Here is a 14,602-nt window from a genome sequence, read left to right as displayed (position 1 = left end):
GCAGGTAACAGAGTTGTAGGATACACAGTAGGATTGTGTAGGAGCAGCAAGTGGTATCACAAGATCCAGGGGAGGAGAAGCTGATAACCAGGAGGGTTCTTAGTCATGCAGCTAAGATAGGAGAGAGCACGTGTGAAGCCTGAGGTTCTTCAGAGAACTTGTAACACTGATCTTTGAAAGCTCAATCTGCTGAATAAGTACTACTGAGTGGAGAGGGAACTGGAATGCAGGTGCCAATCCCTGTCTTCCTGCGGTTCAGTTACTCACAACCACTGAGTTGTTAGATAAAAGGGAGACTCTCCACCGGACATCTTTGATGTGAAACCTAACTTCAGACTTTGAAAGGTAGCGTGTACATACCTAGCTCCGAAAGAGACCTCAGCTCTCTTTTGCATCCCCAGAGCAATGAGCATCATTTTGGTGCCTGACAGCTTAACGCGTTTACTTCTGCCATTCTCGTTTTATGCCTTAACTTTCTTCCTACATTATGGTTGGCATCTCTGGAGCCTAATTCAAAGCGCACTCTGAGGAGGCTGGACATGTACTGTTTTTAGTTTTATCTTGTGTTTCAGTCTGGAATAGCAAAGGATGTTTTAACAGTAACAGTGGTGAAAGCCCAGCCTCTGTTCTTCCCCTCATCAATTCCCTTTCACACTTGTTCCTCTCCCTGATGGTCATAGCTGGCCTTGAAACTTGAACTCATGATACTATGCTTTATTGTTAATCTTGTCATTTGAAAGAAACATTAATGATAGCTTGACATTCTTGACCTTTGACATTCTTAATTTCCAGGACAAACTTCTGAGCCCCTAATCTTTTCCAGCCCCTAGCAAAATACAGTTTGGAAGGATCGTTTTTGCTAGGAGTCCCTGTGAATAATAGTACAGTGTGAAAGATTTCACGAGTTGATCATTGGGAAAACACTACATGACAAAGTTTCCTTTGATCACCATAAATCTACATAAATATTTATAGTCTGAAAAAAAATATAAAAGATTTTACTGATTTTGTGAGGAGTGGAAGCTAATAAAATATTTGTTGAACTCTATTTTTCCTACTAAATATACGATAAAGTTTTCCTATAAAATTAACCTAGTTGAAATTGAGCAATTTTAGATATATCCAAAATGATAGTAAACTCACTACTGCAAATTTTGAGAATAGTCATTTTAATGTAGCCAGTCTCTGTGTGACTTTGCCCCAAGAAACCAAATATGCCATACAGCAACTTAAATGAAGAGCGTAAACATATGCACAGATAAGTAATACATGCTTGCGAAATGTAACGTGATCCTTGTTGTTTTGGTCATTCAGCATTATCAGGTCTCTCCCTTTCACACTGAACAAACTTAGCAAAATTGTATGGAAATGTAGGACAAAATTAGCGTACAGACTGATACTAAATAAATGAGACCTCATCAGGAAGGAAGGGAGACAGCAATTCATTGTAGAATTTGAAGAAGAGTTGACCAGTTTGTTTCAATTTTTATTGTTTTTATGAAAATAAGAAATATCCCTCTGTTGCTTCCTGTAATTTCTAGGAAATCACCATCTTGGGACAAGATATCCTGGAAGGGAAGTGTGGCCTCTTGTCTGCTCTATTCCTTCTGGAGGTCCATGGGGAAAGAAGTTATAGTTCTAATAAACCCTTAGCAGATACCTGCATTCTTTCCCAGCATGTACATAGCAGGAATGCCCAGTACTTATATCTATGCGACTTTCTCTGAGAACACCAAGAGGGTCAGATAGAGATGAAGCTATGGAAAGTGATTGTTTTCCCTCAATATTTTTTTTTTTTTTCATGCACCAATACTCATCCTTTTAGGAGATTTTATCTACAATCTAGGGAAAGGTGGGAGAATGCTTTTACGCAAACGTCCATCCATTAGGCTCCTTATAATATAGAAGTAAAGCTGAATAACTAGTTTGTCTGATGTTATTAAAAAACAGGAATGGATCCTCTAACTCCAATAATGATAAGTCTGCATTATAGCAGTAGTACAGAGCACTAGTAATCAAGAACTATGCAGTAGAAGACGAGAAAGTCCTAGTATTTGTCTTATGCCATTTTTGTCATATCAGTTCTTTAGATTTTCTTTTCCTTTTCACTTTGGTACACTTGCAGTATGCTAATGACAGAGCAACTATTAATTATAGCTCAGCTTATACACACTGCATGTGGGATCACGCCCTAAACTGTATGGACAGGAAAGTTATAAAGAGTAACAAAATACTCCCCGAAGCATTAATACTCATTTCCATAGCTCCCCTTTTGATGAATCACTTGTATATAGTAGTCAAACTGATAACCAAGGCAATTTTTGATCCTACCTTGGACCTATCTGTGAGTTGCACATTATTAGAAGGTTAATGTAACGGTGTATGCTTATAACTACAATGGCTCTGTTATAAAACCTACTTTTTAGGGTTTAATATCTCATCTGGTTTAAATCACATTGGAATAAAACTTGGTTTCCAGCCCAGTTGCACATTTGTTTTACAAAAAAATTATTCAAATAGGATTTATTTTTGATATAAAGATCAGCAAGAAAATTAATTTTTCAAGGAATTCTACTTTCTTTGGCAAAAAAAAATAAATTCACAAGTATGTCGTTGAGGAAAAATAAGCAATTCAATGCCTGAATTGGAAAAGTGGCCTTATTCTTTAGGAAAATGAACTCCCCATAATATTCTGGTTGGACATCAAGATATTCTTGGACAGAAAGATATTCTTCATCCAGCTTTTTCTTCTGATACCACACAGACATCCTTTTTGGGACATTTGTGGTATTTTAGACATGTAGTCATAAGGCAGTTATTTTTGTCCATTCTACTTCATTTAATTTCCACAATTTTATGTATTAGTTTTTCTAAACTGTGTGAGAGGGAAAAAAAAAACCTAAATCATGAAGACATAATGTTAATCATATTAACAATTTCAGGGTCAACAATACTTTGGTAAACTACAGCTTTATGTGTGATATTATTAAGTGAAGTAAGTTTGCATCCACCTTTTCTTTGTGTTGTTATTTTTTTTCCTTTTTTTTTTTTTTAACTTTAGGGAAAAGTGGAGGTACACCAGATGTTGCCATATACTCCTAGCAGGGATAAGATTGATCACAGTAGAAATTATGCATACTAAGACTTAGGTCATGTCTCAGACATATGGACAAGCACAACTGAAAGGAGACTCCTGCAGTTGAACCTTCCCTATGGCTTCCCTGGGATTTTAGGTCCAGGTGCAAAGAAGTAAGCAGGTGTTAGAAGGACTTTATCTTCACTAATGTGCCAGCCAGCACATCTGAACAGGCACAATGATGTACATAATCTGCTGCTCATACGGGCCATGAGCTTATTTCCTGTCTTTTACTAGGCTAAAATATTCTTGTCTGCATTTTCCCTGTGCTTCTCATCATTATATGTCATTGTTTACTGAGAACAGAGTTGGAATACCAAAGTCTGTCCTAAAGGAAAAACAGCACCTAGTTGAACAGAAAAGAAATGTAAAATAATGTACACACCCAAGAAGTGGGGAGAACTAAAATTATCTCAGGAGAAATAATAATATAATTTCTTAACTTCTGTGTAGTTTGCTGTTATTTAAGTGATGTAACTCAACGGTGGAAAAGGTTTCTCATCCTACTCTAACCACAGATATTAATTACAGAATCACAGAATCACAGAATCACAGAATCATCAGAGTTGGAAGGGACCTCTAGAGATCATCTAGTCCAACTCTCCTGCTAAAGCAGGATTGCCTAGAGCACATTACTCAGGACTGCATCCAGGCGGGTCTTGAAAATCTCCAGGGAAGGGGACTCCACAACCTCCCTGGGCAGCCTGTTCCAGTGCTCTGTCACCCTCACCGTAAAGAACTGTTTCCGTGTATTTGAACGGAACTTCCTGTGTTCTAACTTGTGCCCATTGCCCCTCGTCCTGTCACTTGGAACCAATGAAAAGAGCCTGGCTCCATCCTCCTTCAACCCACCCTTTAGATACTTGTATGCCATAATAAGGTCTCCCCTCAGCCTTCTCTTCTCCAGGCTAAAGAGTCCCAGCTCTCTCAGCCTTTCCTCATAAGGGAGGTGCTCCAAGCCCTTAATCATCTTAGTTGCCCTTCGCTGGACTCGCTCCAGTAGTTCCCTGTCCCTCTTGAACTGGGGAGCCCAAAACTGGACACAGTATTCCAGTTGTGGCCTCACCAGTGCCGAGTAGAGGGGGAGAATGACCTCCCTCGACCTACTGGCCACACTCTTCCCTATGCAGCCCAGGATTCCATTGGCCTTTTTGGCGACAAGGGCACATTGCTGGGCCATGGATAATTTACTGTCTACAATTATGAGAGAAATTACTAAAGGAAGCTACTGTCATATATGTATAGCCTAGATGTTAAGTCTTTGTTCACGATGATCAAATCCCAGGCAACTACTTGGATCACTAGTTGCCAGTATGAAGAAAATAGTTAACAGTATCACTAACTTCCTTTTTCTACATGTCACAGCATCTCCCTCCAAAAAAAAAAAAAAAAAAATCTTTAATTTTGAAAAAAATCTTCAAAATAAAGTAATAAGGTAGTAGTAATAAGGTAGTAGTAATAAGGTAGAGAGTGTACATTATGAGGTGAAGTCCTTTACTAAGTGAGTGGTTTTGACAGCAATGTCATAGCTGATTCTTATTCATCAATATGTTAAAGTAGACAATACAATGCAATTAGTAAGACGTACATTATTAAATTTTACAAAATATGTCAATAGTAAGTCATAAACCCTGTCATGAGACCAGGGAAAATACCACAAAATAAGGGAAACGTAGCTGCTCACATATCAAATGTGGCTGGATCATCAGTCTGTGTCAGATTGGCAGTTGTGTCTGTGAATGAATCTTTTATTCTACAGAAATGCTCCTATCCTATAAACTAAATTTCCATTTCAATATCTGAGACAGTCATTGTTTTCAGTAGTGAGCATCACTTATATATCATGCAATATTGTATAATACATTATTAAAGAGTAAAAATCACATTATTTCTGCTATATCATACACGATTAAAATACATTTCTGTAAATCATTTGGCCATCATTTTCATTGCACAGTATGTTCCCAATTCTTGATTAGAACTAAAAAGTTGAAATTAAACTTTGAAAGGGTTTTGAAAAGACACTCCAGCATTCCTGTAACTGTAAGACTACTCTGAGAAGGACACACTCATAGGCAAATGTTGGAGCCGAGTTCTTTTTGGTGCTTATGCTCTATTAGCCATAGATCCACGAGCCCAAATTACATCCTACTTAGACTTTTTCCCCTGCTTCCCTGCTTCCCCTGCTTCTTCCCCTGCCTCAGCTGCAGGATGACACAGGATCTGCAATGGTGAATCTATGCTTCTTGGGAATTCCTTTGCTTATATCATGGGAATTCTGCCAGGTTGATTAAATCATCTGCAGCTCAGTGGAACAGAACAAAATTGCCAATAATGGTCATGAACCTACATCTATATTTGCTACGTATTTTCAATTTGATAATTTTCCTTGATATAAATAGAACATGTGTTAATAGTACCTGTCACTCCTTTATAGCTTTCTGCATAATAAGAAAGATCCACAGGAATAATAGGTGTCCTCTTGCATATTCATATGATAACTCTAAACGGTAGACACATAGTCAAAGAAAATCAGACCAATAAGGAATGAAACCTCCAAATATGGGACAGATTCTGATTGGCCCAGAAGTTTTGCATTATGAGAGGGACAGATCATAGATGGAGGACTTCATAAAAAGTGTAGCATTGAGATGCACTAAATATAATACATCTGTTTTAACTCCGTATTTCCTTTCCTTATTTACTTTATATCTAAAACCAAATACTGATTTTATGTTGGCAAGTCAAAATGTCCAGCGTCTCTGAGTGAGTTAATAATTATACATTTACTGTTCTGCAGGCATGAGCATCATGCAACAAATTGCAGTTACACTTTTCTATTGGATTCTGCTCATTATTCTGTCTCCTTCATGGACTTAGCATAACATTCTGCACAGCTTCTGTCAGCCATCATTTCAACAGGCTACAAATATACTTATTAATGAGGCTTTTTTTTTTCTAACTGCATTGGTTATAAGAGAGAGATAGACCATATTTAATCACTGGATTTTCATCTGTTACATATTCAAATATAATGCTGGTAGGCAAGAAATTGAAGTGTATCACTGAAAAATGAACAATGAAATGTAAAAAGTGTCCACATTAGACTGACTCTGCTCCTGCCATGTCAGTGGATGTCTTATTGTTAAATTCAATTAGAGCACTTTCTTCATTGTAGAGTGCTTTTGGAAATTCCACTAAAATTGTATTCAAGAATTTTTGCAAAATAGGTAAGTGTACTTATAATACCTGGTGGTATAGTACAACAGTGAACTGCTCAGCTCATGTATGACTGGAATTTTGTATTTGCGTAAGTGACTTGAAGAACAGAATGACCCCCTCTAACCTCGTGGACTGCCCATGATTTATACTAATTTAAATACAATTATAATTGTAACAGATGTTTTGTTTTAAATTAAATTGGTCTCTGTGGTTGTCTACCTTCTATAATTAGGACTTGTCTAACTCTGTGCATTGGACACCATCTGCAAGGATTTAGTGCTAACTATACGTACTGTGCATCCAGTGCTTTTCAGCATAGGGCGAATTCAATATATTAAATCTTATTCTCAGGATGAATAATACCATCCTTTTGTTTTAAAACATGTCAATTTCTCTTAAGCTATCATTCTTTAATATTTAATCAGCACAGATAAATGCATTTCATTTGGCCTTAACTATGTGTTACAATAAGATAAGAGACAGGAAAGCTAATAAAATAAATTGGTTAAGTTATCCAGAAGATAATGCTTCAGAATTTAGAATACGTTACTATATTTTTCAAAATGGATGTTGATTTAGCCTGTGGCTCTCTGAAAGACACAATTTGTGAAGGAAAGCTAATAGACAGCTTTAGTGGCTTGAAGAATTGGTGATTTTCCCTCAATTGTTCCCCTCAGTTGCTGTTTTTTTTGTTTATTACAGGATACTGTTCTGAAGACAATAGTGTGTAAGGGTTACATCTGGTGTGCGTTCAAAAACTAGCGGCACAAAATGCTGAGGTGGGCTAGGGTGAACTGCGCTCCGAGAGCAGGCTTGGGATAACAAATTGCCTTTGCATGAGGGTCCTGGCATATAGAATCACTCACAAAGGTGGGTTGTCGAGGCAGAAGAGGTGAAACAAGGGTGATCACAGGGACTGGAAATTATTATTCCCCCACCTTGTTTCTTCCACCTTCGTTTTTCTTTCTTCAAGTCATTTAGTGACCTGAGGTGAGATGGACAGGAATTGACAGTGCTCACGCTGCTGCTGGCAGCAGAGTCGCTGCAGTTGCTTCCTGGACATGAAAGGAGGGGAAAAAAAAAAAAAAAGAAGAAAGAAACCCAATTGTTGTTCTCTAAACATAACATATATAAAGAGAATAGGTTTGATTTAGCTGAAAACACCCCCTTTTTGCTGTAGAAATTATTTCCCCTTCCACTGCAGTTCAGGAAAAGGGAGAGATGATTTTTTGTCTCTCCCTCTCCCTCTCCTTGCCCACACAAAGAAAACGTGGGTTGATACCATTTTTATTGTTCTGCTGGGGTGGGTTTCAGACCTTGCATTAGCATATTGAATGTCTAATTGAATTCGGGGGCTGTGTTAATCATCTTGTTTTGTTTAGGGGAGGTTGGTGAAAGGTGCCAACGAATGGTCGCTTTGGCTTGGGGTTAGCATGGTGCTGCCACCCCAAGAAAAAGAGATTGAGAAGGGGGAGGGAGCTAGGGAAAGGCGAGTTGACTGAGTGATGTCTGGAGGGCGAACTCGTGTGTCTCTTTGGTGATGTTGTGTGCTGCTGTACTGAAATCCACCCCTCTGCTGGAGCTAAGGCAAGAGTTGGAGGCATCTGATGCTGCCGTTTCCAGGGTGAAATTTCTAAGGCTGATCACTAAAAGCAACAACCAAAAAAAAAAAAAAAAAAAAATCCAAAAATCCTCAGCAAAAATAGCCATCAGAACAGAAGATCTGGCATCTCCCGATCTAACTGGCATAACCCAGATAGGCGTTTGAGAACCGTCTGCCTTTAAACTAGCCACACACACGAGGAAAAAAAAAAAAAAAAAAGACACTACAACTACCGACTACCACATTTTTTTACAAAAGGGCCAGAAACAGAGCCGGTAGGAAAAGGAAAAAAAAAAAAAAAAAGAGAGAGAGAGAGAGAGAAAGCCTCCCCCTCTTCCCCCGATGAGTTTTTCGCAGTGCTCTGGTGAGGCTCGGAGGTGGCTGGCAGCGCAGGGGGCGGCTGCTGCCGCGGCTGGCGGGGCTCCGCGCAGCGCAGCGCAGCTCAGCGCAACGCAGCGCCGCGCAGCGCAGCGCGGCGCAGCGCAGGGCGCCGCCGGGCTCCGGTCAGCACCACCGCGGCGGACAGCTCCACACCGTTCCGCTCCTCTCTCCGCGCTTCTCCGCGCAGCGCAGCGCCGTACCCCGCTCCCCGCCCGGCCCCGGGGGCGCCGCCGGGGCCGGTCCTGCCCCACAACAAGTACCTCTCCGCTGTCCGGGAACTACACTACACTCTCCTCGCGATTAAACTGCATTGTCTTCTCACGGAATTGGCCGTCAGGCGTAATTATCCCGATATTTCCCCCCCTCCCCACCCCACCCCCCCCCCCCCCGACCCCCCTTTCCTTCTCTCTCTCCTTTGCAGGAACGACTCTTTGGGAACCTGGTCCACCCAGGGATGTAAAACTGTGCTTACCGATGCATCCCATACGAAATGCTTATGTGATCGTCTCTCTACCTTCGCCATTTTGGCTCAGCAACCTAGAGAAATAGTAAGTAACAAAAGGGGGGGGGGGGGGGGGATCCAGTTTTAATGCAAAAGGCAATGGGGGGGGCTGCGGGGGGGCGGGGGGGGAGCTGGTCGAGCTTTGCTCTCAGGTATATTTCAGACGTTGCATTGAGGAATTGTTTAATACTGCAGGTAGGCAAATGTTAGTCTCCTGGTGTCTACAGTGGCTCAGAGCAATGAATTCTGGATTCTGTCATACAACTAAATCCTGGTGAAATGTGCACGGTTCTCCAACTCCGAATTTTTCAGAGAAAGCCTTCTAATTGTGATGCAAATGTGTTGTAAACTTTTGTCTTGAACAATTATCAACTTAACAAGCTTTTTAAAGGTTGCAAGCCTTTCCAGGGGAATGTACAGGGCTTTATTACTGCTCTTGGTAGGAAACCCTAGATACTGTAGTTAAACAGATTGCAGATCTGCATTGGACATTTTCAGCACAGATTTTCTATGTAGTCTGTTGATATGATGTAAGAAAAATAATCAAGTTTTCATGAGAAAGAGGGGACATTAAGTGTATAAGCAGACACTCGCAGTATTATTGAGTGTAAAAATAGCTAAAAAGCAAATATTTGTGAAGTTATCCTGCTAAGGCATAATTTCATTTTCCTGGTTTTGGAAGCGTATGATCAGACTTTTTTTAATAGCAAAGTAGATCAGTTTTGAACAAAGTGGTCAAAATAAAATGCTACTTTCTGCCTCAGATCTGGCCTAAAAGTACATCAGTCTTATCTCCTATTTGGGTGACACAAGATATTTTGATAAAATGTAATTCACAATCCCTGAGGCTTTAAAAAGCATTTTGATAAACCAGGCAAACTTTTAGATCTACATTTTTTTCCATTTCTATTAGCAAATACCATGTCTGTTTCAGAACACGAGCACATATGCACACAGAAGGAAAACCTTACCTGATATTTGATGATAATAGTTTCTTTTACAGCATGGAAAACTAGTTTGTTTTCAAGGTCATTTATTTATTTTCATTTTTTATTAACACACAGAGTACAAATGAAATAATTCTAAATTTCCAGCTTCTTTACAGAAGGCTTATCATATTGTTGCCATAAATATCTTGCCATTCTTTCTAGACAATCTGAGGCCCAAGGAAATTAAGTGTGTGAGAATAGTGGATTGAAGTCAAAGTTATTAAAAGTCAGAAAGTTTGGTAATTCTGCAACAAGCATGAACCAAATTCTGGGAAAAACTGCTGGATGTTCTTTAACATATTACAGTGCAACTAAGCTGCTTGTTTAATACACAATTCTAAATATTGCCGTTTCTCAAGAGAAATATATGTTTTAATGAATTTTAATTGGGCTGTAGTTGAAACTTGTGCTAACATCATAGTCTCCTATTACATTGTAATATTACTACTTTATTTTTCAAAATATCATGCAGGTATTATAAGGCTTTTTAAAGCTCAAAGGCCTCTGAGGAATGTAGCAGTAATTAAACAGATCTCAGAGTTATGTACGGATCAGTTTCGGAATTAAGTTGATTTCTGCTTCATAAGGAATATTGCTGAAGCTATCTGTGACAGCATGGCTGCTTTTATCATTTTGATTTTATTCGTTTTTTTTTGTCTTTGACTTGTTGTTTTAATTGCTGGAGGATGGTTTCCTTCATGGTTGTCTGTTGTATCCTACAGATCATGGAATCATCTGGTACACCCTCAGTGACCTTAATAGTAGGCAGTGGTCTTTCATGTTTGGCCTTGATCACCCTAGCAGTTGTCTATGCAGCGCTATGGAGGTATGTAATGGATTGATAAAGCGGAATGTGAATACATAGTTGTATTTAGTTGATTTAAAGAGTGTGTTAGATGCAACATTTATTATTCGGAAAAGAAAAAAAGAAAAAAAAAAAGAAAAACGTAGTGCATGTTTTGACTCCTAAATTTGTTGATGTGATTGATTAGTTTCACTATCTTGGCCTACTGGTGATGGTATAGCCCACTCTTCTCTTTCCCCTCTTGAATGTGAATGGTATTGCTCTTTTGGGACATTCATAGTGCTAATAAACATTTCACAGGATTCTTCTATATGATATGTTTCATGTGAGGCTTCTGGCCTATACCTTGGAATGCTTTTCCTCCATTTACATTTGAAAACAAAACTTCTATGTGATAAAGATGACAGATCAAGTGCCATATGAGAAACTGCAGATTTAGGGAGGTTCAGTCAACTGACTTTGAGTTTATCCACTTCTGTTAGAAGTTTCAATGAAGACCACAACATGAAGTAGTCTCAAATAGTGTGGTGGTACATTCCAGTAACAGACTTTCTTTCCATCCTGAGTTTACTATATTAAAATACTAGATTGACTGAAAAGTGCAATAGATTTTTATGGAGTAAATTAATTTGAGAGGTGATGGGAAATAGCATGATGTATTATTTTAGAAGAAATAGAAAGGCAGAAAAGTCACGTGAAGTAATAATATTTTTTAAAGTGAACTTGGGTTCTCATTTAACGTTTTTCCATAATAAAAGAAAAATAGGTTCTTGAGCAAGTAAGAAGAAACACAGGGAGAAAATAACAATTTTTAGAGTAATGTAAAATCAACCAATAGAATTTTAATTTTGAAGCAGCTCGATAATTTTACACGCTTTTCTCTTGCACTTTCTTATGCAGCCACAGAAACAGGATTAGACATACATAAAATAAATATAGAATATCTAGTTACATAAGTTATAATAAAGACAGTATAAGAATTATCAGTTCTTGTCTTGTCAAAACTAAGAATGAGAGTATTTCAGGATATAATTCCCATCTGAAGAATTATAGTGTTATTTTTGTACTCCCTGATATATTTAGCACTTGGATAGAAATACTGTCATGCTCAGTGGAACTGGTCTTCTCCATTATTTAGATTAAATATAAGGAAAAAAAAATTACGATGAGGGTAGTGAGATACTGGAACAGGTTGCCCAGAGAAGTTGTGGAAGTGTTCAAGGCCAGGTTGGATGGGACTTTGAGGAACCTGGTCTAGTGGAAGGTGTCCCTGGCCATGGCAGGGGGGTTGAAATAGATGATATTTAAAGGTCCCTTCTGACCCAAACCAGTCTATGATGCTATGATGCCATGATGCTATGATGCCATGATTCTACGATTCTGTGATTCTATGATCCTATGATTATGGTAATTTCCAAACTGAGAAAAAAAATATATGTGTTATGGACCTAATGTGGGTTCTGTATCCAGCTGAAGAAAAAATAACTCATATAGATCTCTGTGTTCTATCAGTGAGATATTTTGAAAGTATTATGACAAGTGAGTGGCCTGTCATTTGTACTGTTAAAATTTGCCTTCAACACGTTTCGCAAGAGTATGTAGTAATCAACTATGGGGGGAAGACAGACACTGAAACTTATATGTATATATGCTTATTTTTATAAACCTAGGAGCAGGGAGAAATTCGTTATTTTGACCCTATGTCTGTATTTACATTTTGGAACACCCACCTTCCCTTTGAATGTCAGGGCCTGTTTATAAGTGATACAAGGTAGAGGTATTCTGGTCTGAAGTAGGCCTGTGTGAACATTCTTTTATGGTTGATTGATTTGATCCCCCTGACTGAAAACTCCAACTGAAAAATAAATTCAGTGTCAGTCAAATATTCAGCCTTGCCTTGCCTTGCCTTGCCTTGCCTTGCCTTGCCTTGCCTTGCCTTGCCTTGCCTTGCCTTCCCTTCCCTTCCCTTCCCTTCCCTTCCCTTCCCTTCCCTTCCCTTCCCTTCCCTTCCCTTCCCTTCATCGATAGTGACCTGGCAGAAAAACTAAAACCTTCTTAGCTTAAGTCAATGCTATGAGCTGCTGCACTGTATTTACTCAGCCGCTAAGATCCCTTATAGACCATAGATACTCAGTGTTGGGAACTGGCCCAGGTGAATCAATAGCTAACAAGTTAGAAAGTAGCAGCGTACTGACTGTTTAGACAAAGGGACTAGACTTTCTGTCTCAACTTTTTGGTTTGCAAACACATAGAACTAGCCTGAACAACATTGTTACGTTTTAAGGAAATATGTGGTTTGTGATATCAGGATTGTTCTGTCTTCTCAACGCAAAAATGTAATGCTGTATTACTTAATTGCTAGCTGAGCAAAAGGGACTACAAATCATTTCATGTCCGAAGCTCAGCATTTCTCATGGGTTCAGCACTCTCTCATATGACCTCCCGAGAGTGTCAGCTATAGGTGTACAGCTCAGGAGGAGACACCAATATTAACTAAGCTCCAGTGAGAAGCACATAGTCATAAAACTTATAAACATATAGCATGGTCTTCAGAGGAACTGGGCACCCTTAACTTTCATTTACTTTAGTAGTCAACATTTACTCTGTTAACGCCTCTGAAAATTAGGTCAGTAAGGTACTTCACTTGAAACTGTAATCATTCTCTTTCTGTCCTATAGCATATAAAAGGCTGTAAATAGAAAAATAAGAACATTTGCACCTTGTAAGGAAATAACTGATAAGAGTATTTGACTTTTTCATCCTAAACATACTTGTAAAATGAATATGGTAAGTTTTCAAGAGAGACTGTGTGATGCTCACTGCTATAATTTAATCTTTCAGTACTAGCTATTTTTCGGCATAAGGTCTTATGAAGATGAAGATATTACAGTATTGTTGTTTCTTCATACAAATTATCTTGTCAATGCGGTGGAACTTCAAGATTAATGTTATTGTTATCCCAATAACGTCTTTCAAAATGTACCGTCATCAACCAACCTGCATCTTATTTATGCATCATGGACCGGTTTTTCTGTTTATGTAAATCACTGTTTTTTTGCTGAAGTTAGTTATTGCGAGTGGTCTGTGCCAGCTGTGGATATTCCCAGGGATGAGCAGAGAGCATAAGAAGTTCCTGACATGAATTCCTGCAAGCCCGTTATTGTCAGTATGGTGTTAGAACAGTGCTGCCAGCAGTTTTCAAAAGAAGCATCGATAGATTATTTTTAAAATATAGCAAGATGCTAAGAGGGAATTGCAGAGTATCTATCAAAATCACAGTTCCTATGCTTGCAATGTGGTAGCTCCCCGATACTCTTTTTGAGCACTTGAAAGAGAGCTCTTACCTTTCTGAGTATCTCCAATATTTAATGCAAGAATTGCAGCAAAGCTTTGTATGACTTACCAGTTGTTTTCCTTTTAGAAAAGCTGTACCTTCTCTTTGTTTATTTGAACAGGTACATCAGATCTGAGAGGTCAATAATTCTAATCAATTTCTGCCTGTCTATTATCTCATCAAATATCCTTATCCTGGTTGGACAAACTCAGACGCATAACAAGGTATGATGATGGGTTGTATTAAATTTGCACTTAAATATTGATATCTTTGTTTTATTTGTGTTTAGCTTAAAATAATTACATCCATTTAGTCCTATACTCATAGGACTTAGCATTTTTGGTAAAATATTAACAGACAAGGGAAAATGTTTACTGTCTTTCGTAGTGGTTTTTTCCCCTCCAAAAATCCCTTTTGGTATTGTTCCCTCTGGATAAGATGTGTTCTCTGTGGTAGACTTGTATGTTTTATAACTAAATTTCAAAGCAAAAAAGTTCAAAGACTCAACATCAAAAGCACAATTTCTGGTTCATTATAATAGTTGTAATAGGATAGTGCTACAGTGTTTTTGTCTTTTTATTAACACACTGGTACTCGAAAGGCAAGTAGAAATTGCTTAGAAGTTAGAGT

At 38.5% G+C, this 14,602-nt stretch overlaps 1 protein-coding gene across 1 annotated transcript in view; it reads left to right on the top strand.

Annotated features, from left to right (window-relative positions):
- ADGRB3 (adhesion G protein-coupled receptor B3) overlaps positions 1–14,602 on the top strand; it is a gene marked incomplete at both ends in the record, with an annotated part of 480,039 nt that overhangs the window by 366,203 nt on the left and 99,234 nt on the right. Inside the window, 3 exons of the mRNA XM_082480895.1 lie at positions 8,764–8,890; positions 10,556–10,659; positions 14,094–14,196. Of these exons, the coding sequence (XP_082337021.1) occupies positions 8,764–8,890; positions 10,556–10,659; positions 14,094–14,196 (334 nt within the window). The remainder of the gene's footprint in view (positions 1–8,763; positions 8,891–10,555; positions 10,660–14,093; positions 14,197–14,602) is intronic.

The sequence above is a fragment of the Vanellus vanellus genome, assembly GCF_965231255.1.
Source record: "Vanellus vanellus genome assembly, chromosome: 3".
Classification (NCBI taxonomy): Eukaryota; Metazoa; Chordata; class Aves; order Charadriiformes; family Charadriidae; genus Vanellus; species Vanellus vanellus.
Note: the sequence above shows the minus strand (reverse complement) of the source record. Positions and strands in the feature narration are given on the sequence as shown.